The 26,473-nt window shown below is 40.6% G+C and overlaps 1 protein-coding gene across 1 annotated transcript in view; it reads right to left on the bottom strand.

Annotated features, from left to right (window-relative positions):
* Positions 1-26,473, bottom strand: part of GRID2 (glutamate ionotropic receptor delta type subunit 2) — a 1,109,147-nt gene that overhangs the window by 227,852 nt on the left and 854,822 nt on the right. Inside the window, exons 10-11 of the mRNA XM_050944015.1 lie at positions 16,022-16,219; positions 1,647-1,959 (exon numbers count right to left, since the gene is read on the bottom strand). Of these exons, the coding sequence (XP_050799972.1) occupies positions 1,647-1,959; positions 16,022-16,219 (511 nt within the window). The remainder of the gene's footprint in view (positions 1-1,646; positions 1,960-16,021; positions 16,220-26,473) is intronic.

Here is a 26,473-nt window from a genome sequence, read left to right as displayed (position 1 = left end):
CATGCTCCCTTCCAGTGCTCATTCTTTCCCCTTCCTGCCCTTTTATATTGGTTTAATATGGATCACAAGAGTGGCTGGGAATTTTTTCTTTATCTGCACCAAACAGAGGGTCATGGCCTCAAAAAGAGCTATGACCCTAAAACAAGTCAATACATTGGGGAGCAGAGACTTATGTGGAAGGGCTAAAGTGGACCATTTAGATAATTCATGCACTTGAAGTGGATAATTAAACAAACTTTGCCTCTTTGAAAGGTTTAATATGCAGCTTTAGGGGATCACAGGGAATTAAGGATGTTAGGGATGGGGTACAGGAGGTAGGGTCAATATCAAGGAATAATCCCATGGATACACACCATCCATTAAAAATGGGTTCCATCTGAAAGGTGCAATTGATGCCTCTGCTGTGGGCAGCATGTTATTTGGGAAAAACTTCACTGCCCATGTCAAGAGCTGTGCTTGAGTGGTTAAGGTGGCAGAGGGGATCTTGTGTCTCAGTGAGTCCTTATCAAATTTGTTCAGTAAACAGAAGTTGTTTTTCTTAACTGTCAACTCTGCAAACTCAAGCTGGAATCTGAAAGTCAAACTGGGTTCTTTCTGTATCATGGGGTATCTCATGCGCCATGACCATCTGGACAACTACCAAAGGGGAGAATAATGCAATTTCTAAAATATTCCATTTCATAATACCAAAGTCAATGGAAGGCACTTTATATATAGAATTTCATCCAGGTTCAAGCTTAAGTCCACAAGCTGTGTGGGAGCTTTGAGACTGCAACAGTGATAGTTGTTTATACAGCAGATGCTCTATCGATTAGCAGACATGTGCATCTATTGTGCCTGTACTGACCCATGAAAGACTGCACGTACAAATGCTAAAGGCTGTTGTTCCACTGGTCCAACTATTTTTAGTTTTCTGAATCTTCTACGTTCCTTTCGAGAGCCAGTATTTGATTTGGTTTTCTGATTCTGGTTTGTAGTAGTGTTAACCTCTAATTTCTATGTCAGAACATTAAGACATAGAGGCACAAAGTTTATCTATTAAGTCTGGGTCAGCAGTCTGCGATCCTTCAGGGATATCTGACTAAACTTCTGCCCAAGAGGCACGGGTTTGAAGAAACAGAGTAAAAATGACACTAAGGAGTAACCTTAGTCAATCAGAATGCTATAGGAGACGGAGAAAGTATCCAATAAGATCAAAAACACCTTGGTGAGACTAAAAAAGTCACAGAAATATTGAGATGAGTCAGCGGTAGACATAGTATCAGGACCCTAGTGCACAGGTGAAGATTCTGAATTTAGACCCAAAGCTACCATCAAAGATTTTCTGTCTGATTTGGCATCAGAACTTATTATGAACAGTATTTATGAGTAACCTGCTAGTAAAAGATTAGAATTACTCTGCTCTGAGAGTTGTGGTGACAGACGTTGCCTTTTATGGAATTAGACAAACACAAAGTAAAACAGGCTGGCATGTAGCGATTCTGAGCTTTTCACCACACATACAGAAGGCTTCTGCATGTCAAAGGCTTAGACCTCACGGATGCTTCTAAGCCACCCAGGAGTCATAAGAGGAGTCATAAGAATCCATGATAGCTGGAATAGCACGTATACTTTCCTCTGTGCTAAAGATAAATTTTGCTTCTTACCTTGCTGCACAAAGGATCCATAAACGAACCACATGGAGTTGTACAGCGTTGTAGAAGTCATTGATCCCATCTGCAGGCGTGGTGGGTTGAGCCAGTTCAAAAGGTAGACCAGTAGTCCTACCAGAAGCACAGTGCCGGCTATGCAGGCCCACAGGGAGAGGTCAAATGGTGCCAAACAGGCGAACATGTCCACTGTCTTCTCAGCCTTTCGAAGTAGCACACCCACTGAGTAGTCCATGTAACGGGTTGTGAAATCTACCACATTTTCCCGATCAGGGGTAATGGTTAAAGCAGAAATCCCTATGTCAGCTCTCTAAGAAAGAGAGAAGAGAATTCATTAACATGAGCAACAGGAAAAAAAATCTTGGCTCTGACTTGCTTTATAGCACCTAAACTTTTCATGAAAAAACTGATGCCAAGGCCAATGTCTTAAGTATGCTGTAAGTAAATATGAAAATGCTCCTAATTAGATTAACAGAAGAGCTGCACATGAATCTTACATTTCTTTGATCAAACCTTGGCTGGCTAGACTCAGGCACATCAGTTTTCCAGCATTATCAAGAAAAATATTTCAAATACAAATAATAGCTGGAGGAAATCTGCTTCTGGTCATTTTTCTTGGCATGGCTTATCGGGGACATTATTGTCATAGAGACAACAGGTAGACCTTGTGTACAGTACTCCTACTCAGAAGACATTAGTTTGTTGACAGAATCCACATGATACCTAGAATTCTGATGATCCAAGGATCATGACAAAGGGCCACTGCATGTCATTATATTTCATTTGTCCTGGTTTTTTTGGCTGCATATTAACTGTAGAATAATCAATGCCCTATGTGGTTCCTTCAAAACTCGAGTTTTTATAGCACTTGAAAACTGAGCTACTGTACCATATGGTTACCTGTCCTGTAGGTGTCATAGAATGTCTTGTTTTCACAGACATCTATGTAATTTAAAACAATCCATTTAAGAGCTGAAGGAGATTAATAAAATTCCTTGATCTTATCACCCCAATTCTCAGCTTGTCTCTGAAACATTAGGTCCCTAGAGACAACAGTCACAACTACAGCAGGTGCTATTTTACTTACTTTTCATACATGCAATTATGTATGCAGTGAAAATAGAAGAGGTTCTTCAAGCAGAAACATTAACACTGTTTTTAAAAGAAATTCAAATATTGAATAAAAAGACTATAAACTCTAGATTTTTTTTTCCGTATGGAAAGGAACATTTAACATACTTAAAGTTGTTACTGGTTTGATGTAATTAACTTCTACCGTGACTAAAGCTGTATGAGGTCCTTTCTAGGAAACGAAAAAAGTATCAATACTGGAAAGGATTAGCAAATCTATTGATGTATTGACTCTCCTGAATTTCTTTCATCTATGTCCAAACAAGGTGGGAATTACTGATACCCAAATATTGAGATGTATGTGATATCTTAAGTGGCATAGCATGGGAATGAGACTGTGATAAATAAAAAGCAGGCAAGGATTAGGATCCAGTATGAAAATCCCAATTTTGTTTTGACATTTTCTGTCAATATTTTCCACTACACATAGTACAGCCACACTATTAATCACAATAAGTTTAGACAGGGCTTGATGTACTTAGTACAAAAGTTAATATTGATGTCTGAACTTAAACTTCAATAATCTTCCACAGTTGTGTGAGTGGGACAGTGTGTGGAAGGGGTAGTGTTGAGATGAGTTGGGAAAAAAATAATTTCAAATATTTATTTGCATAGAAGTCATGGACCAAAGCTTCAGCAGGTCTAAACCAAGATAGCTCTACTGACTTAAATGGAGCTGCATTGACTGACATCAGCAGAGAATTCGGACTCATGAATTCACTTTGATTGTAATTCATATCCCTTTCTGTTAGTTTTCAGTAAATGATTATTTGATGTTTTTTGATTCACTGGCAGCAAAAGTCTCAGGAATATTTGTGCAGATTCGTCAGAGTGAAGGTTTGCACAAGACTCGGTCATGTAACTTGAAAGTCACTTTGATTTCCTTCCGCTTCTTTATAAAAGTACTCAATCACTCAGGTGAAGAGCTTAAAGAAAACCATATGACTCTGATGACCTATCATACCCCAGAATAATCAGAGCTGAGAACACTATGCAAATGACCCACTCTGAAATGTTTTCCACATAAAGTATACATCAATTTTGAATAATTAACAACTTGTAAAAGACAAAGTGAGTTCACAAATAATTAATTAACAGAGACAAGGCTAAATGCAATATTTTTGTATGCTTGATTCAAGTCTGGTGTTAAGTATGATTTCGTGGGTATAGAGCGACTCTAGGAGTCTTGAGTTCTTCTAAACTCTAGTCTAAGCCGCTGCTGGTTACAGTTGGTTAAATAATTGACCTAAAATTAATTGTTATTAAAATATTTCCCTACGTCACAGGAGTACAATGAGGTATAATTAACTTAACATTTTTAAATGTTTTGATATTCTTGGATGGAAAGCAATATAGTTTGGAGAGTGCGAAGGATTCATTTAAAAAACAGATTACTGAAATAGTGACTAACTGCAATCATGACTAAAGTTTTTTTTTAAACAAACAGGTTTTCACAAGAGATGTGTTGAAATGTGTTGTACGGAAGAGCACAGTATCATGTCATTTGTGGAGATGCAGCTTTTCTGCTGCCCCAAGCGGTGAAGGAAAATAACAAAAGATAAAGCTGCGATCAGCGGCAGCTCAGTGGCAATTTGGTGGCTGGTCCTTCCCTTCGAGAGAGACCGAGGGACCCACCACTGAATTCCCACCGAGGACGTGGATGTGCCGCCCCAAGCACCTGCTTCCTGTGCTGGTGCCTGGAGTCAGCCCTGATTGTGTTTAGGTTTCTTTTTAAGAGGGATTATTACTACCCACATACTTATTTTATTGACTGAATTTTAACCAGTGTATTCCTAGAGAACAATTTCTTTACCACTGATGCCAAAGTTGGTTAGTAATAATACTGGCTAGCACCAATGTAGTGAAAAGTGCTACTAACAGGTACCAACCTGGTTGCTACTGTACTGCATTTGCTTCATGTCAAGTGAGAGATCTTTTATGAACAGAAATGTGTTGTATGAACTGCAGGAAAACCGTGAAAATGATTTTTGTAGCATATTTGTAGCAATATAATATCTCACTGAGTGATGATTAAGGCTCTACGTCTGTCATGAAGGTCACAGAAATAATGGATTCTGTGACTTTCCATGATTTGTAACTTCTACAGTGTGGCTGACCCCATGGCTGCCCAAGCAGCTGGCTTTGTGGCCAGCTGCTCAGGTAGCCCTGGGGACAGCCACACCAGTCACTGCTGGAGCGACTCTGCAGTCAGCCGCTCAGGTGACTCCACACTGGCTGCTGCTTGAGTGGCCCTGGGGCCAGCTGCACAGGCCGCTGCCCAGTAGTCCTGGGGTGGCATCTGGCAGCTGGTGCCACTAGCCCTGCCTCCCACTCCAGCAGCAACCCCTAGTCCTCCCCCTAGAGCAGCAGATCCCCACCAGCAGCCCCACCGAGAATAGCTCCTCCATAATTAGTGTTCAGTTAGTCATGTTTTGATACTCTTTGGTTTACTGTTGAATGAGGTCTCATTTTGTTGTGTGTATTGACCGTGTAAATATATGAATAATCTGTAATCATCACTAAGGCTATGATTTAGTCATGAGTAATTTTAGTAAAAGTTATGGACAGGTCTTGGGCAATAAACAGACATTCACACCAGTGACCTGTCTATGACTTTTACTAAAAATACCCATGTGTAAATTGTAGCCTTAGTGATGATTATAGATTATTCATATGCATACACGGTTAATCCACACAACAAAATGAGACCACACTCAACAGTAAACCAAGGTGTATCAAAACGCGACTCACTGAACACATTGGGTTAAACTTGGGCTTCACTGAAGTCACCTGGAGTTTTGCTATTGACTTTTATGGGACCATGATTTTCCCAATAGTACCTATTCAGCACTCCTTTCTCAGGCAAAGTTCCCAATGCTTGCCAAACAAGTGACGAATTGGACACATATGGGCTGATTTTTGAAGGTGCTAAGCATGTACAGCTCTCACTGACTGAGCTGTGGGCACCAGTTTATCTGTAAATCAGACCTATAGTAACTACCAGATTTCACCTAATAGTTGATCCATCAAAGGTGCATGTTCTTAATTATGTACAGATTATATTAAATTAAAACAAAAACTGGCAAGTGGAAAAATGAAATGCCTATCATTATCATTTCAAAATAAATCAGAGACATCAGCTTTCAGAAGTCAAGGTTTGCTAAGTGCTTCATAGAAAGAAAGGCAAATGCATGCAATTATGTCAATATTTAGATGTAAAGTTGCCAGTCTAAATTATAAACATGTGAAATACTCCACTCATTAAGTTTTAGGAGTGCCAAAATATTACCAATTATCATAAGCTTAGTTATTTTGGTTTACAAACTTAAGTTAAATGAAACTGAGAGTTGGTTCATGAAACTGACTGGCTACTGAACGAACAGCAGAGAACATTATTTTTCTTGATATGGCCTGTATATGAAACTGCATTAGTCATTACAACATGGCGCTGATGGTGATGTCACCGCTCTGCACTGACACAAGTCGATCATCATTGCCCAGGAAATCCCCTAAACCTTACATGTTATTGCTTAAGTAAACCCATCTATGATTATTGCTCTATATGCCTGAAAACAATCTTATGGTGATTCCGTGCTTATAACTAAGACTAAGGAGAACTGACAACACTGATGCAACAGCCTCTATTTAGTTTTTAGTCCAATCTTAAACTTTCTCTAATGCAACCTTTCATTAAATTGCTATTTAAGGTTAATCCGAGGATAAATATGTGCTGATTAATACAACAAGGGCATTATGTCCAATGTGATTTTTTTGATGCAAACATGAGTTTTAAACAAAATACTTTGCTGGCATTTAAAAAAAAATAAGGAAAATATTTATTCCAACAGAAGAGACATTATTTTGTGTCAGAAAACACCTTGGGGTTGAGTCTGGCCCAGGGCTGGCCTACAACATTTTGGTACCTGAGGCGGGGCTCAAACCATACCCCCATGCCTCCTCACTTGGGCCAAAACTTTGAAAGGTCTCAATTCTGCCTTCTTCCTGTTCTACTCCTCTCATGGTTCTGCTCTGCTACCTATCCCCAATAAAGGAGAACTAACAACTTCACATGCCTTGTTCAAAAATTTTAAACAACACTTAACTTTCAAACACCTGAACAGCAAATACAACTTTTCTTGTCTGCACAGTAAACACTGGCATTTTTATCTGTTTGAATAATTAAAGTAGTGCTTTCTGTGCCTTCTTGGTTGCAAAGATTTGCACTGCTTCCTGCCAAAGGTCCACAGTTTGGGCCAGCTCATGCTCTACTGAGATTGTTGCAAAGCCGACTAGCCTCTCCTCTGTCATTGTGGAGTGTAGATGTGTTTTTATTAACTTCAGCTTGGAGAAGCTGCATTCTCCACTGGCAACTGTTACAGGAAGTGTTAGAAGTATACACAGAGCATCAAAAACATCTGGAAAGAGGGTGGTTATCTTATTTGTGCACATATATTCCAGAACAGCCTTTGGAGTTGATCCTGCTGAAATGTATCTTGAAAGGGCTTTCAGTTCATCACCTAAATCACTCGCAACAATATTGTGCATGCCATCATGTGTCAACACTGTCTCCAGTGCCCTGCATTGCTGGTACAGTGAGGAGTTTTGGACTATCATATGACATCTCAAATATACAGCTGTGTTCCTTGAACTGCATGAAACATTCTTCAACTGACTGTATTGCACAATCTAGCACCTGGTTAAAGAATTCAATTTTGAATTGTTGTTTGGGGTCTCTTATGGGATTATCCCAGGCCTCGTAATCAAAATGTCTTCTTCGTTGACTCTTGTATTCTTGAATGAGTGGGAAAACAGCTTCAGTGTGAACTTCCTCTGCCAACTTCCGTGCACTCTTCAGAATGTTTTGAAATCCCTCTTCTGACCAGTAAGACTGTAAATATGACTTTGCTTTGTCCAGTTGTTCCATTGCTCTAGATATATCAAGGTCAACACCTTGGAGACTCTTCCTTACAACATTTATTTCAAACAGTATGTCATGTTACAACACTAAGCCACACAGAAATTTGAAGTTAAGTGTTTCTGGTGATTCCATTTCTCTCTGCCACTGTTCTCCCATGAACAGTTCCTGTCAAAGCGTTATCCCCCATAATGGCAACTATGGAATCATCTATGTTCCCAATTTGATGTTTGATAGGCTTTATCACCTCCACTCGACTTTCCCATCGTGTGGCACTCGGTGATTTAAGTGTCAGAGAGGATTTTCCCAGATGTTGCTTCAAAATTTGCCATCAATGAGTTGATGCAGAGAAAAATACATAGATGCTTTGAATCTCCAGTCCAGAACAACAGAGTAATATCTTGCTGACTTCAGACCTGCCACAATCTTCTGTTTGACTTTTGTTGCCAGTAACTGTATGATCTCATTTTGAATTGTTTTTCCAAGGTAGTGGTGTGCGTACATTTCTTGGGTGGTGACTCTTCTTAGATGCTCCTGGAGTACAGCATCAAACTCAGCCATCAGCTCCACAGTTTTAAGGAAGTTTCCATTGTTTGGCATATACAGCTGATCTGAAGTGCCATGCAGTGCTAGGTTTTGGGTAGCAAGCATTCTCACAATGGCAATGAGCCTTTTCAGAACATTTTGCCAGTAAAGAGACTCTGATGCAACCTTCTATTGATGCTGATCATCTATGGTGTCCTTTAACCTTAGTCTCATCTCAAGCTTTTTCCACCTATGGAATGCTCTCTGGTGATTTGCTGCCTTCTCATGGCATGCCAGATTTCTAGCCAGATTTTTCCAGTCCTTAGTTCCTGTAGAACCCAATGTGCCTGGAACATTAAACTGGAAGAGTTTGCAACAAAACAGTGTGCAGCATTCTGGGTTTTTGAGTACATAAGCCATGGCCTCTCCGCTTTGTCACCATTGGGGATTTCACGCCAGTAATGTGTTGGATGGAAACTTCTGTTTTCATTGTCTTTGGGGAACATGAAGTTTTTCACTTGCTGTGGCCCATGCTGTACAAGGAAGTCCCTCAGGCTATTGCTCAAGTGGGTCCACAGGTCTGGATCATCTAGATTTAAGAAACTAAACTCAGCAGCAGCTGTTTCTTGTGCTTCCACCACACTCTTCTCTGATTTACACTTTTCTTCAGGAATGTGCATGATTACATCCATTTGAGATGGAGATATGGATGATTCAGTAGCTGCTAGGTCACCTGCATTCTGACTAACTGGAAGATCAGGCATCTCCTCACCACTCACATCCTCACTGGGGCCGGAAGGTTCAACATGAACATTTGTGTCTATGTATCTCAGGAGAGCTCCTTCCTGCTTAGACAGAAAAACTTCCTTTGCTTGCTTGCTTTTTCTGAATGCTGCCCCAGAGGGGCATTTTCCTTCTTTCACTCATGACTGATGTTCTGTACCACCTATAGTGGCTCTCAACACTCAGCTGAAGGGGACAAATAAGCAGACTGGTAGCAGGGCCTGAGTGAGGGAAGATATCGGTGTCTTAAGGGCCTAACTGGTTCCTATTACTTCAGTTGACTGCCTGTTCTACTCAAGCAGGTTCAGGGAAGCAGCAGGAAACAGGAAGCTCCCTGAAAAGCTTGTGTTAATCAGTCCAGGCTCCCAGGGGTGCTAGCAAGGTACATAAGAGGCTGCTCCTCCTCTTCCCTCTTTCTCTCTCTCTGCAGCTCCTGCTGTTTTCTGTTATTCCTTCTCACCTTGTCTCTTGCCTGCCTGTTATGTTTCCTGTGCCCTCCTTCCTCCAGCACAGCACTCCACCATCTCTGTGCATCTAGAGCAGAGAGAATACATATGCACCAGCAGCAGACATAATTTTCTACACTCTGGGTCCTAGTGGCGGCCCCCCATGGTCTGGAACCTGAGGTGGCCGCCTCATTTCGCCTTATGGTAAGGCCAGCCCTGGTCTCGTCCCCATTCTGCCACCATATGCTGCTCCAGTGGTATATATAGTAATATAAAGGGGACACTACATCTGGAGAAGAATTCCCCCAGGGGAGGATCACCATGAGGTTGATGTAAGCAGGCTTATGCATGGCTGATAGTGGATCTGGGGTGTGCACATAGCACTTTGTGCCAAAGCAAAGAAGCACATAGGCAGTCCAGGTAAGGCTGCCATAAATTAAAGCAGTCCCCAAAACTGCTCTTGCTTATGCTGAGGGCTGCACCAGCCCCTGATAAGACATGAAGCTACCTTGCCCTCGCTTTCTTTTTCTCACAGGACTGTACCTTCTATTTAGTGTCTCTGATTTCACACCTCTGGAGTCTACAGACTGAAAAGTGGAGAGAGTCAGGTAGCGACGGGACATGGGTTACAGTGAACTCATGAAAAAGAAAAGTACATAAGTCATCATCATAGAATTTTATGACTAGAAGGGACCTCGAGAGGTCATCTAGTCCAGTCCCCTGCACTCAAATACGAGAAGCAAAATTTTAACCTCCCTGGGAATACTGGAGGAGGTGTGCCTGCCTGTCTTCGAGGAAATGTTATGTGGATGCAGCACATGAAGCTTTGCTCTATTTAACATAGGAACTATGCACTATAGCAATTGTCATCTCATATGGTGCACCTGCTGCAGTGGCACCTCAAAGACATGACGTGCCTTCTCTGAGAGATACACTCAACAATGTGTCGTGTGAGTGCTGCTGTTTTCCACAACACTTGTGAAGAGAGAGATTTAATTTTTACATGTGCACAGTGTGCCCAACTCCATCTTGGCTCATCTGGCAATGTGTAAAGGGCAACCCATGGGTTTCTGAATGGCCTCCACATTGTGTTGGCTAAATTAGCATGTCAGATTTGAATGGAAAAAATCAGGCAATATCCTATAAGAATTTTTTAAAATAGCTTGAAGTTTTAATCTAAAGTGTTTTTCACCCGAAGGTTGCCAATCAAAGAGGTTTTTGGAGTTCTGGAAGCGAAGCTCAGTTCACTGTAAATAAGGAGAAAGCAGGCTTCCAGGAACAGCCTGCATGCCGTGAGAGATAGATCTATGCTGGCTGCTTGCCCAGCAATTCAATAGTCCCTTAAGTGAGGCAGGGAAAGGGAAAGAGAGAAAAGGCACAGTGAACCTCTGCTGTTAACAATATAATGGGATAAAGATCACCTCCTATCTCAATACAGGTCATCAGCTTTGGACTGCGGTAGTAGGGGGGAAATTAAAAAAGAGATGTCTAGACACAGTTGTGTGTCAGTGAGAGCCAAGCGCCCATCATAACTTCTCAGCATAAGTCAAAGAGAGAGATTACATTCATTGAGAGTCACAGATTGTGCACTTTTAGCATCCGAATAAAACACACATACTGTAGCTTTTCACCTTCAATGATGTGTCGTCATTTGCTTATCAATGTAAATGTCTGATCTCAGAATGATTTTGAGATTCTCCAAGCATCCTGTTATTGGGAAGGAAAGAATAGTATACATGTATTAGTGAACCATCTGATTTCAGTATTTAGGATTTCTGGGTTTTGAGACAGTCATGTGACATTGATTAAATATATTTCAATCCTGCCTCAGCCCCAAAGTCACTGAGAAAGTGGACTCTTCTGTTTGGGTTATGCACTGTTTCTCCAATGACAAATTGATGATGGTATGTTGGCCATTCCACAGAACAGCAGATTATGTATCATAATAATTAGAGAACAGAGAAATGATTAGAAATCAAGAATCAACCTGATTCTATGCCCAAAACATAAGACAAAAATCAATTTTGTTAAGTTGAAAAATGCTAGTTTAATTTTTAAAAATTATCACGGCACACCTCTACACTTCCTAGTTTCATCTGGATTTGCAAGAGATACCACTAGGACAAAGGCAGTTTATTTTACAAAAGTAAGATGTACCAACAAATACTGTAAGTGCCGAAGAACTTTTTCTCACAAGATTTGCTCCCTCAATCCAAGGCCAAAGAAGTACTGACAATCATTGACTATCCACCCAAACTTTTCCAATTCTTGAGGATAACATCACAGAGGCTGGATATATAGCAAATACCTCTTAAAATAACTAATCCATTTCCTAGTGGTGTTCTAGTGCCTTTTCCAGTCTTTTACAAATAATAGGGATGCCTCCATTTCTCATGGGTGGTTATTTTACATCCTAATAGACCTTGTGTTATTAAGCAATGCAGATAAGGTTGACACCATCACTATTATCGATATTTGATTACTACATATTCATTTATAACCTACCACCTGGGATCATCCATTTTCCATTTCAAGTGCTCTTTAATTCCCACCTTCCTTCTTAGTCCGCATGCTATATCATTTTACCATTTAGCAGATATTCAATAGGATATTTTTAGTGCATTTTACCACGAGACTTATTATTCAACACTTATCTGCATTTGCCATCTATTAGCCCAAGTACTTAATGGTCTAGGTACTTAATCTGATTACATTGCTCCTTACTATTTGCTGTGACTGCTAATTAAATATCACTTGCAGACTTGGAAAATGGCTTCCACAATCAGCCACTAAGTCATTTACATTTGTCATTCCTTTTTACAGCAACTATTATTTATATTACACCAGCGCCCCTAATGTACCAAGGGGCGGTACAGATGCATCTGCAGATAAAGTCCTTGCCCTCTAGAATTTGCATTCTAAAAAGTTAAATCAAACATATGAAGAAAGAGAGCACCATGCAAACAACTATTTCCATGTGAAGACGGTAAAGAATCACAGTAAGAGTTGTTTTATTCTTACATTGAAAAAGGAATTTTATCAGGATAATGGTATTATCCATAAAGCTGAGTGTGTGTGCATGTCTCTCCCTCTATGCTTCATTGTACCACTTATGCCTAGAACCTTCCCAAGTCACCCTCCTCCCAGGCTTCCAGATAGTTTTAAGGAAACTATACACATATCTTCAAAAGTCCCCCCTCCTCCCACACTCTGCCTTCTTTCCTGCTACCCTTTCATCAATGTTCAATCCCTTGGCCCAAATTTTCAGACATTGGCTCTTAAATTGGACATGCAGAAATGTTGTGTACTCACTGGATGAGGCTGCTCCTGTTACATTACTTTAAGTACATCACATGGTTAAATGTGTCCTCAATTCAGGATGTGCACTATATGTGTTTCTGCATTTACTAATGGACTGGTAGATGTCCTGTGTGGACTCCTGATATCATTACTATTCCTGATTTTATACATACATATGTTAAACATACAATCAATTGAAAACTTGCTACTGTATTTACAGTTAATCTATGTAACCACATATCCCTATCATTAACCTCATTCTCCCCTACTTAATTTCCCCCGTCCAGTTGTTTGTTCTTCTATTTGTTGCATCTTGTATTAGGTTGTAAACTCTTTAGGGCAGGGACTTTCTATTGCTGAGTAGTTTGTACAGCAACTAGCATAAAGAGGTCTTGATTCTGATGAGCAGGGCTGATGCAACCACTAGGCCAACCAGGCGGCCGCTCAGGGGAGGTGGTGGAGTGGAGGTGAGCTGGGTCAGGGGGCTCGGGGAGAGATAATGTTTGTGTGTGTGTGCGCACGCAGGGGAATCACTTCCTGCCCCAGCTCACCTCCGCTCCACCTTCTCCCCTGAGCATGCCGCTCCTCTCTAATTCTTCTCCCCTCCCAAGCTTGCCGTGCCAAACAGCTGACTGGCGCCACAAACCTGGGAGGCGGGAGAAGTGGAGCGGCGTCGGCATGCTCATGGGAGTGGAGGTGAGCTGGGGCAGGGAGTTGCCATGGGGGGGGGCTGCCTGGGCAGGAGGGAGCTGCTGCAGGGGGGGCTCCCCAGGGCTGGGAGTTGCGCGGAGGGGCTCCCCGGCTCTTCCCCATGGCCCCTGTCCCTGCTCCGCCCCAATCCAGCCTCTTCCCACCCCTGCTCTGCCCCAACCCTGCCCCCACTCCCATGAAGATTGCAGCCAGGTCCAACCCTGCACTCACCGCATGGTAAGTGGAGTGATCCGGACCCAGCCTGCTCCGATCCCCTGGCTCCCAGCTGTGCCACCGTTGAGTGCTGGGGGGGCGGTTTCCCCCTCCCCTTCCCCCCAAGCCTAGGAGCCACGGGAGCAGAGCAGGCTAGGGACCCAGGCCTCAGCTGGGGGAAGCCGGGAGGGGGCTGGCCCTAGACCTCAATGGGGGACGGGGGGCTGGCTACTTCCTATGGGAAGTGGAGTGACCCGGCCCCAGCCTGCTCTGCTCCTCTGGCTCCCAGGCTTGGCGGGAGGGGGGAACCGTCTCCCAGCACTCACCGGCGGTGCGGCTGGGAGCCAGAGGAGTGGACCAGGCTGGGGCCGAGTCACTCCACTTCCCGCAGGAAGTGGCTAGCCTCCCTCCCCCGCTGTCAAGGCCTGGGGACAGCCCACTCTCCCCCCACATGGAGGCCTGGGGCCCCACACAGCCCCCCCCCGCAGGGGGGGCTGCGTAGGGCACCAAAATAGCTAGGGACAGCTCTGGCTCCCTGGGCTGGGCGGGGGGGTGGGAGGGCACAAGGTGGAAGTTTCACCTACGGAGCAAAATATCCTTGCACTGGCCCTGCTGATGAGGCACCCAGTTGCTCATCAAGTAGTAATAAATAATAATGACTTTCTCTTAGAATAACTAAAGTTGGTGAGACCTGGCCGCTGTCTTAAATATGACTTTTATCCACGGTTTCATCTATTCCCCCTTCCTCAAACCCAGCTGATTTTAAATAAGTCTGCAGTTTCATTTTTGGTTTCAAGGCCTCTTTTGGAAAGTGGGGAAATAGCCAATATGCACTCTTCTTGGATGTTTCTTGATTTGAGTTGATTATTAAGGTAATCTCTTCCTTCTATCACTTCTTTAGATTACTCTTGAATGACCTGTAAACTTCAAGCGTCTCTTATTTGTTTCTATGTAAGTTAGTGTACTTCGCAAGTCAGAGCTGCATTCTTGGTAGAAGTTGCATTCTTCCCCTTCTATTCTGTCTTAAACTGTGAGTGGAGGAAATTGAAGGGTAGAAAGGATGATTTTTTATATCAGAAAAAATAAAAAAACTAAAAATATGATCCTGTTCCATTAAGATTCAGAGGCCAGACTGTCCCCAGTACAGAAATAACCTGTGGTATAAAAGCTACTTGTGTGTATAGAAGAATAAAGCTTTAGAAACCATGGATTTTGGAAAGACCAGTGGGAAGGTTACCTTCTTCCATGAGCCAAAGAATAGCTGATACTCTGTGGTTCACATTGGACCTGCACTATCATTGTGTATATTCTCTCTGGGGATGCTCAATAGCTGCTACAGAGGAGACCCAGAGGGATATAATACAGCTTATTATCTTCTACTTAGATTTCCGTACAGATATTTTCAGACTATACAGTGGATGGCACAGGCACTTCCCCTGTACTCCATGGAGCTCCATTCATGCAGAGCTCCAGCACAGCAGCCTCTGTGCGGGGAAAGAGAGAAGAGAGTGTTGTAGTGGAAACAATACTCTTCTCCATTCCACTGAGGAGTGGAGGAGTAACAAGCACTTCTCCACATGCTTCCACAGGGTGACAACCACATCCAGGATTAGCAGGGGCAGGTTAAATTTATCTGAAAACGTAACAGCACAATCAAGAAATTTGTCAGAGCATCTGCTATATGGATTTTTCTTTTCCATTTCAAAGGAAAAAATAAAGGCAGAGAATCAGATACGTTGGGAAGAGCAGAAAAAAAGCCAAATAAAGCAGGTTTATTTTGTTTAATTTAGATATGCTGTAATATTAAACATTTAATGTAGAATTAAGTAAATGAAGATGGTTTATTAAATACAGATTAACAAATATACTGCTTTCAATTGATGCATCTACATCATACAAACATTATACATAAATAAAACATTTTCTATTGATCATATACTTACTTATTCATCACCACCAATATTTCTCTAGGTGCTATACATTATTTATATAATGTCTTACTAATTAAAGTAACATAGGATTTTCCCCCTTAGAACAGCCTCTGGTTTTGCCAAGTTAATTAGGAGGCTGAGGATCGCTGTTTTTTTTTTTTTTTTTTTTAACCACATTACCTCACAGTATTATATTATGGTTGGAAAACTGGATGAAAGATCCCTGGTAACAGATGAATCATTCCATGTTCATCATCTCACTATCACTCCCCAAGGCACTGGTAGCAGTATCAGATCCTGTTAGCATAGGAAGTGACTATATAAAACAATACCACTGAGCCATCAAGAGAGGCACTTAATGATGCAACATCAATAAATAAGCTACATGCTTCTGGGTCATTATACACCTTTAATTTAATAAATAATTAACCTCCTTACCTTAAATACTAGTTCTCCGATCAGTCCATTCCATGACCCATCCTCCTGGGGGCTTCCATACTTGTGATCTGGTGCAACATAAATTTCATATTTAAAGCCAAGGTAATTAGCTAAGGCTTCCAAGACATCAACAGAGAAACCCTGGTATTTCTTCGGTTTTCCCAAAACATTTTCGGACACCATCACAAATGGCTCCTCCTACACAGAGAGAAAGGTAGGAACATAACGAGTTATTGCACTGACCAAAAAGGAGGCTAAATTTTTTAAAAATGTATCAGGAAATTTTATGCTTTCATGAAACTAGAAAATTAACTGTGGGCCTAATATTGCAGCTCTTACTCACAGTGAGTGATAGCTTACTCTGCAGGTAATCCCACTATTTAAATAGAACTAGCTATGAGTAAAGTGGCAAAATTTACCCAGGTACCCAGATTCTGATATCCTTACTCAGACTGAAATCATCCCATTGCAGTTACTCCGTGGTCTGTCCCATTTTAGTGAATGGGATGATTTGTGGAGTAAAGGACATTGATAACTCCTAGAATTTTATTGACAGTCTCATGTTATTTCTTTTTGAAAAACTAAGTTTTCAGCCCTCATGTTTGGGATTTAGAACTTGAAAAAGTGACCCAAGTGCATCCTTAAGGTTCAAGAACCACACGACAAACAGAACACAAAATGTATTTACAAAAAAACCTCATGATTTTGGGGGCCTCACTGAGGTTTTTGAATGGTGGGGATTGGCAACACTAAGATGCTATTGTACTGGAATTAGGCATCAGAGTCTGGTTCATGTTATTTGCATCTTCAAAAGGTATTATATGTAGAAAAAAGATTTCACACTTGTTTTAAAATGCAACTGTGCTTTTTATGTTGATATATATTTAATCAATTATTATTTTGAAATAAGCTTTTGAATTACACAATACACTATTAATGATGTCTCAGGGGCTCTGTTAAATATCATTTGCTGAAGATCTAGTTCTTGCAGATATTGTTAAAGTCATTGATTTGTTTTCTGCTGAATATTTCAAAAATAAGTCAAAAGACTAATATCAAATGCCTCTCGGTACAGGATTCTTCTGTTTGTGCAATTTAATTTCAGTCCTGCAGAGAGATGCACACAGGATGACTACTCATAAATATGAAGGATTCCACAGGGTTGTCATTTTCTATTGAGCACAAAGATCTGATACATCTGACAAATAAATGCCATCATTAATTAACATTGTAGGCTAAAACTGGACAAGAAGAAGCCACAAACTTGAAAGACTAACATTTTTCTTGCCCTTCTCTTCCTTCACTGTGAACTGGAAACACCAGATTATTCATTTATAACATGATAAGACAAACTCGTTGACATTATTTTAACAGATTTCACCTAGTGGATACTAAATGGAACATTTTAAGAAGCAGGTGAGTTTGCCTCTGAAAAAATGACTTTGCAAATATTCAGCAAAGGATGTCATTAGTATCTGACAAAAATAGACATTGGATTGGTGAGTTAGTTTGTCCATAGATAAGACTTCCCAGTTAGTACCGTTTTCTTTCATTTTTCACCAAGATCTGTAAGTGTGGTTTAGTTTTAAGTTAAGTCATGCCACAATTTATTCTCTGCACTTCCAAGGTTGTTTTAACCAATATTTTTTGCTTTCCTTTTTCCTCTACATTATATTTTCTGTTGTATGTTTTTTCTACATTTTTGATAAAAGAAAAAGACAGCCAAAATCATATTTTTGAGTACAAGAAAGTTTTGATTGCCACACAGCTAGCTAACAGGTGATTGATTTGGGGGTTCTCATCTGTGCTGTCATTTTGCTGATCATCTGAGAAAATATCTCCACTCTGCTATCATCTCTCATTCACAATTGAGAGACTGACTCCCACTTCTAATTAGCCAATGATGCCAGCCTCCATAGCCCACTTGTAAAATTTTCATACAAGCACCTTCATGCTTTTTCTCATGCTGCCCCTCACACTTGAGTCCACCACCTATTATGCTGACCAATATCATCTCACTGGTTCCTTGTATTCCCCATCGATTTGTCTATATCCATCTGTTGTCTTGCATACAGACTCTAAGCTCTTTGAGGCTGGGACCAAGGCTGCATGCACCCAATTCTCTGTCACTCCCTGACCTCCTGTTCCTAATGTTTGTAGCCCACAACTCTATGTAGAGGAAGGATCTTATTGCTCTGTGTGGATTTGCAATCCAGGTCCTAATCAAGTATGTAGTGGTTTTGCCAAACACAAAGGTAACTCTAAAAATGATGTTCCATATCTCCTTATTTGTTTAACTCTTTCAGTGATATCCAGATGAGATGTACTGTTAACATGTAAAAAGGGTTTGTTTGGTTTTTATTCCCCTATGAAAACACAACCTGGATCTGAAAGTCAAGCTGCATTATCTTTTTGTATCTCACACATTGTCACCAGTAATGAAGATTCTGTTGTCAGATCTTAGCTGAGTATTTTGCACATTGCACAAGGTGGAAAATAATCCAGCTGTACTGGCTCACAACTGTAATTTTGCCAATAACCTAAGTAGATATGACTCAAAGATACACAGCAGGCAGATATTTTGAATAAGGTGACATTTTTAGAGACTGTTGACACTGTCCTGACTATAACTACATGTTAAGGACACTGTCAAACAAACACACACATGACCGGATTGTGTTGGCAAACCATTCTTTTATGACTCTCGGGGGGAAGGAAGTGTTGACTTATTTGTCAAGATATTACTATGCATCTGTCAGTGTCTACTGTTTTCTTTCAAATCACACGTACAATCATTGAAAATGACAGAGGGATGGCCTGGATGACCTTGAAGTCCCTACCACTCCTATGTTTTTATGATTCTAAAAATCAGCCAGAAGAAATAAAAATGGAAAGCAATAACTGAACCCAATCCATTAAATTATTTTCCCGAGATTGGGTCTAAAGAGCATTAAAAGAATTGAGACTAAGTCAATGACGACCTGTCTGCCTATTAACGAAAACAAACTGAATTCTGATTTGCTGATCATTTGAATGACAGATACCCTAAGCATAAACGCAAGCTAGAGGAATAAATGAATACTCTCCCAAAAATATCTGCAGTTTATCAATCTAAGGGCATTATGCACAAAGTCTCTGCTTGTAGAATAGAGGGTTCCAGGAGCTGATAATTTTCATATTAGCAAGGATTTATTCACAACACTTGTTGGGTTATTAGATAATAGCTGCTCATAATTCTGAATTTGTATTCAATCAGCTTAAAAGCACCAGCTAATTGCTTAGCCGATTTTAAACAGCATTTAAAGTGTGCAGCTTTCACTATTAATTTCAATCTTTCATTAAATTTGGTAATATTCTTTGTTGGTGAGAGAGTCAAAATGAAAAAAAGGTGTCCAGTGTGTCAGATGAGTAACAAGAGACAATCTCCCACATTGCTATGTGGAAAGATGTTCAGACATGCACAATTTGTTGAATACTAGGAAAGCAAAATCCATCACCAACTTTCTTGTAATATGTTATAGGTACTCAAAAAACATTCAAGAGAGAACAAAAATACTTCTTACATGTGGTTTTTTATTTTTTTCCCCAAAAAATGCTGCTATCTGAAACTACAGTAGTGGTTTATTGATCCTGTGTTTAGAGAAGGAGAGTGTCATTTCCCTAACAATATGTGAAAACAAAAAAGAGTGACCATCTTTCTCTTTGAGAAAACAGGACAATTAATTTTTTTAAAAAATTTCTCATGTGCTGAACAGGAACAATTAGGGGACTAAAAAGTGGAATTGTGCTAGGGTGGGAGACACAAACATGCATGCTAGGTACAGGAAAGAAGATTGAAGGTGGCAGGTAGGCAATGAAGCTTCCTGCAGGCTACAGTAAACCAAAACAATCCTCACCCTCTTTTTCCATGGAAATAAGGGGTCAATCAAGCTACTATGGGATGGGCCGCTAAGTGACTCTTTACTCAAGTCCTACTGAGCTGGTGAAGGGAAGAAAATGAGCCTGTCTCCCCCACTCAAGGACTGCAAGAATTACCTCTGCAGAGGGATTCAGTAACCCCCACAGAGCAGCTGGTGGGGACACGGTGAAGAAAGAGGAGCCTGGGGAGGTAGGGGCTCACAGGGAGCCCTACAATCAAGCAATACAATCACTTGTGAATGGGTGGATTGACTGAATCCCACGGGTTCTGCTGCTCCCCCTTTACTTCAGTTGGCCTGTGATGGAGCTTCTTCTGCCTCAGTGGATCCCATAGCCATCTAACAGCTACAGGTCAGGATTTGATCCAACAAGATTAGCTGGAGAGAAGAGAAAATGAGACATGACCGTAAAGGGAAAGCTAGACACTATTGCCAATATTTATATAGTTCCAGGGGAAAGGCATGGCTGTTTACAAACACAAGGCTAGGTCCTTGCGCCCAGAGGATCTTACAGTCTAAGAACTTGAAGATGAAATATCCCAAGACCTTGTCAGGTCAGCACCTCTGGAGATCCTGTGTAAAGTTAAATGTGTGATTAAGACAACATGACATGATCAAGGCAGGTGATGGGGAAAGAAGAGATGACAAAAATATATTGGAGATGCCAACCCTGGAGAGCATTTGCCTGCTTCACTTAGCTGTTGCTATAAAGTTTATTTATTTATAGCTTTTCTATGGCATTCATCACTAAAGTATTTGAGCATCTCACACTTCTGTGGAGTAGTGAAGTATCAACCACATTTTACAGATGGGGAACCAAGGCAGAGAGAGATTATGTGACCTAGGCAACACAGAAGTGTGTGACTGTGCTAGGAATTAGACCCAGATCTGCTGAAGGCATGAGTCTTCTCAACCCATAGAATCTCTTTCCTTTTTTGTTATATTTCAGTATTCAAGTAAACCTATACTGTGTTTAGACACTAGTATGACTAGTAGGAGGATTAGGAGTGGAAAGCAAGCATTGTATGTGGGTGAAGGAAAAGGGGTGAAAGAGTGAGACTGCAAAATACAGCAGGCCAGGCTTCAGGAGGAGAAGGGGAAATGGACAAGTGAGTAAAAAGCCAATAAGTTAGGTCAAGGATAGAAATGGAAGCTGAGAAGTATCAGAGATTTTAACTTTACCTGACTAGGGGAAGCAAATTGACAGCACAGCAATATAATAAGGGAGGTGAGCTATAGAGAGATATGAAAGATAGAATTGAAAAAAGTTACGAAGGGCCAAGTTCTGCCTTCAGTTACACCAACACATTAGCTTCAGGGGGATAGCACTGGTGTAAACAGAATTTTCAGAAAATGTGAAATAAGAGAGATAGGGAATTTTCTCTAGATATGTCTGCCAAGCAGCTGGTTTTCTCAGTGTACTATATAGAGCTGATAAGAAAGGCAGCGAAGTCTAGTTAGAGCAGATGACTAGAAGTAAGGAAACCGGCATTTCATTCCTGACTTAACTGCTCATTTGCGATATGGCATTGGATTGGTCACTTATCTTCTCTGAACTTAGATTCCCCCACATGTAAATGGGGATAAGGATACACAAATTTTCTAAAGTGTCCTGAGACTGTAGGATTAAGATGCTATGTATTATTGCTAATTCCTTTGATGAAATTCCCACAGACATGCCAATATTCTGGATGGCCTTTAATGAGTACATTATAGGAAATAAAATGTCTCTGAAAAGTAGGAAAGGCATCATTGATGGTATCAGTGGGCCAGTATCTTTAAGGACTTGAGAAATAAGGTTACATTAAGGGGCCTATGTGAAATGACATGGTAGTCTCAGTCCAGTTCACAGTGGAGTAGTGTACAAACCATCACCACCCACTGGTTTCCTTGTTGGCAGACTCAGCAGAGAAACCGACATTTGACTAGGCTTGGAAACCCAATTCCATTCTCATGCCAGAGGTAGACTTTCAAGTCTGAAGTTGAGGCTCACAAGGGAAAGTGAGCCAGAGAAGAGAAGCTGTGTTACATTTCTGCTTTCCATGTGATGCTCACTCTACAGGGAAAAAAACAGGATTTTTGGATAAATGGGTGTCAAGCCGGTACCTCTCACAAATACGACATTCTCATAAAAAAATTGAAGATGATGAATGGATATTATTTTTCTACTTAGCTGAGTCACATGTCACCAACAAGGATGGTCTTTTTAAATTAATCATAAAATAGCCTGAGCTTTTTCCAAGAAAACATCTCCTAGAAAGAAGGCTGTATAGAAATCAAACAGTGAACAGAAATATGTTGATTTGTACAACTGGAGAAAGAATCTCTGGGGGTTTACAACACATATTGAGGCTTGATTCTAAAACTGCAGATGGATGACCTTATGCGCTCCTGTTGTGTTTGGAAAAGTGGTGAGATTAGCTAATTGTGATTAGAATTCATAAAGCATATGAAAATGACCTCTGTCTACTATTTATAATTTTCTGAACATACCAGATTATGATATTTTAATATTGACAATCTGAATTCATTAAATGGGTCTCCATCAAGGAGCATACATTTTCCTTTCCTCTCTAGCAAAGATGAAGGGGATAGAGGACGGGGGAGAGAGAAATCAAGTGAAACAAGAAATGTAGCTCTACCTTACACATTCTTTCATGTTTTATAGCAGAGTGAGGTATGACACTTAGTCTGAACTCAGTACTGAACGTAATCAACAGCATGCAGGCACATTAAATGATTCATGCAGACAGAGCGTGGGTTCAGTAATCACATGAGGCAAATATACACCATGATATTTGACAACTGCAGTCACCAGTAAACATCATGGAATTGCTCCCAAATGTGAAATTCTCAGTCATTATTGACTAGTTCAGCTCCATTCTTTTGGCTATTGGATGACCAAATGTAGCCATTACAACCGAGAGGAAGCAGTGGGAAAGGCCATAAACTACAGCCAAGCTATTTTTCAAACACAAGAGGCTAGTTGGTACAATCACCTTTTCCTTGACTTTTTTTAAAAGTTTGAGTTTTAAATTTTAATCACTTTGGACTTTATTCCCCTCTAGATTTCAGAGAGAAATTCAGCCCCAAAGATGTCTTTTCCTTGAGTGATTTATTGACCAGAGGTTCAGGCATTACACTTGGATAGGAACAGTTCAGCAGCTTGTTATTTTTAATTGAACAACAAAAGTATATTACTTTATGTTAGAATCAATGGCTAAAATTTAATTGAAACATTTAATTTTTTCATTATAGATAATCCTCCTACTAGCAATGGTTACAGAAAAATAATTAAAAGACATATGTACACCCTCCCCCTTCCATACTAAAATTAAAGGTCTGTCTCAAACCTACAAAAACAGAGACAATTGCGGTTAAGTCTTATACTGTTTTTAACACCCAAGTTAGGACCTGTATAACAACAGGCTGGATACAAAACCATTGTTTTAGGATCATCTGTACTACAAAGCGCCTGATCAGCAAATCAATTGCATTCACACAACTTCCATTGACTTCTGTTGACATGATCAGTCCCTAGAAGCTGAGATAAGTAAGATAAGAATGGAGTTTTAAATTTGGTCCCTATTCAGGACAGCACTTCTTCATGCGCTTAGGGAAACATCTATGGAGCAAGAGAAGGTGCGTTTGTTGCACAAGCAGGCATATCTGCACTAGCTTTAATCTAGCAAGCACGGATAACAATAGCAGTGAATACACAGTGGCATGGAATTCAATGCAGGCTAGCAATCTGAGTTCATACGCAGGAGGATCCTCGGTGGACTTGGACAGGGACGGCTGAACTGCATCAAAGCCCAGGCTGCCATGTTTTCACTACTACATTTATACACAGCAGCTAAATTAAAGCTAGTGCAGGTATGCCTACCCATGACACAATCACAGCTCAGTCTGCACTGTACCCTAAAGCTGACCGACTTTAATGGAACTTTTACCATTTACTTCAATAGGATTTAGACATGTGCTTAAATATCATATGCTTAAGTAATGCTCTGAAACAGGGATGCTTTCCTGAATTGGAGGCTCTAACTGTAAACATCTGCCTTTTTATGGGTTTATTGCTACTAATGCAATTTCTTTTTCTAAAAAGTGCTTTTTAAAATACTTCTATTGTCTTACTACAGGACTGAGGTTTCCTTCATGGCAATATCATGCCAGTGTTATATTAAGATGCGGCAAAGCTTTGTGTATTGATTTTCATCCACAATAGCTATTTCTGAGCCATCATAGTAGATATGATAAAAACGTGCATTAAGATTAGACTATATTTAAAGCTTTTAGAGTCCTCTTGCATATTATTCCTAATATGCTGCTCCAAACAATGCAATCTTGACTTCTGAAGCTGTACAGCATGCTTTATTCTATACCTGTACTAACATTATTAACCTAGATGGTGCATATTATAGAAAGTAAAGAAAGACTTTGATAAGAATCATACTTTCAGGGTGTGATTTTCAGAAACACTCAGCATAATTCTGTTCCTATTGAAGTCAATGGTAAAACTCTCATTAAGTTCAGTGGAAGAAGAACTAGGCCAATCCACTTTTGAAAATCCCTCCTTAGTTTATGTACCCACTTCCCTTTGATAATCTCAAAATCTGTTAAAATGATGGTCACACAATTATCCAAGTTTTATCGATAGGAATGTAACACACTGCTGGGACTACCCAGAATAGAGAGCCACTGTGTTACCTCTCTGCCTGAGAAAGAGTGAGTTTTGCTGGCAATTTAGATTATGCATCGGCTTTCTGCCAGAGCAGTCCTCCTTCCTCACCAGCAAATTCCTCAAGGCTGTCCCAGCCCAAACCTTGCTTATCAGGTAACAATCAGTGAACTCCAGACCCCAAAGTCCTTAGAGATGTTTCTCTGCAATGCCCAGCCTCTATCACAGTGCATTAAGATATTAAGTTCACAGTCACTACTCCGTTAAATTTCAGAGTAGCAGCCATGTTAGTCTGTATCTGCAAAAAGAACAGGAGTACTTATGGCACCTTAGAGACTAACAAATTTATTTGAGCATAAGCTTTCGTAGGCTACAGCCCACTTATTCGGATGCATGGAATGGAACATATATTGAGGAGATATATATACACATACAGAGAGCATGAAAAGGTGGGAGTTGTCTTACCAACTCTGAGAGGCCAATTAAGTAAGGAGAAAAAACTTTTGAAGTGATAATCAAGATAGCCCAGTACAGACAGTTTGATAAGTAGTGTGAGAATACTTACAAGGGGAGACAGATTCAATGTTTGTAATGGCTCAGCCATTCCCAGTCCCTATTTAAACCTAAGTTGATTGTATCTAGTTTGCATATCAATTCCAGCTCAGCAGTTTCTCATTGGAGTCTGTTTTTGAAGCTATTCTGCCGCAAAATTGCCACCCGCAGGTCTGTCATTGAATGACCAGACAGGTTAAAGTGTTCTCCTACTGGTTTTCGAATGTTATGATTCCTGATGTCAGTCTTGTGTCCATTAATTCTTTTGGTCTACCTGCACATCTACCAATGTGATATATGCCATCATGTGCCAGCAATGCCCCTCTGCCATGTACACTGGCCAAACCGGACAGTCTCTATGCAAAAGAATTAAGCTTATGCTCAAATAAATTTGTTAGTCTCTAAGGTGCCAGAAGTACTCATGTTCTTTTTACTCCTTTAAAGAGTTTATTAAGTTAACTGGGGTAAATGCACCCCGCTCTCCAAACCCAGAACTGAATTAGTTTACAATAAAAGCAAAACAAGTCTATTAAAAAAGAGCATAGATTAAGTGATACCACGTAACAGAGATAAAGATAGAGATGGTTACAAGCAAATAAAAGTGAAAACAAGCATCTAAAAGTCTAAAACAATCTAGCAAATATACAGTCTTTGCTCAAGATGGTTTCTTTTACCCATAGTCTCCTTTCTGCCTTTTTACTGGCCAGGACCAATCACAGAGATCAAATCACTTCGTTTTGTTGTGTCCCGAGGTGAAGGATAATGATAGAGTCTTGCGCTGTTCCTTATATCCCCGAAGGGATGTCTTTGTCTTACAAGTTAGGTAGGTCTCCTGGAATTCAATCTCCTGTGTCTTTCCAGGGTGCAGGACCCATGTTAAGTCTCTGTCTTTCGAGTATAGGAACAGGATAACCCCCACCGGGGTTTATTTTGATTGTTATGTTTACTGCCAATATGTAAATGGAGGTAATATACATTCCTTTGTCTAGGACTGTCATAAACAGATAGCTAAGGGTTTATGTCTCTTTCACCTATAAAGGGTTAACAAACAGTGACCTGCAAACACCTGACCAGAGGACCAATCAGGAGACAAAATACTTTCAAATCTCGTGGAGGGAAGCCTTTGTTTGTGGGTTTTGGGTTTGGCTTTGTTCTCTCTGGGTCCTGGACGGGACTAGAGGTGCAACCAGGTTTCTGCCAATCTCCCTGCTACAATCTCTTATCTCTTCAGAATTGTAAGTAAGGCGGTCATAGTCTTTTAATTTGTTTTTTTTTTTCCATTTGCATATGTGTACTTGCTGG

The sequence above is a fragment of the Gopherus flavomarginatus genome, chromosome 3, assembly GCF_025201925.1.
Source record: "Gopherus flavomarginatus isolate rGopFla2 chromosome 3, rGopFla2.mat.asm, whole genome shotgun sequence".
NCBI lineage: Eukaryota > Metazoa > Chordata > Testudines > Testudinidae > Gopherus > Gopherus flavomarginatus.
This window is presented reverse-complemented; position numbering and strand designations above follow the sequence as displayed.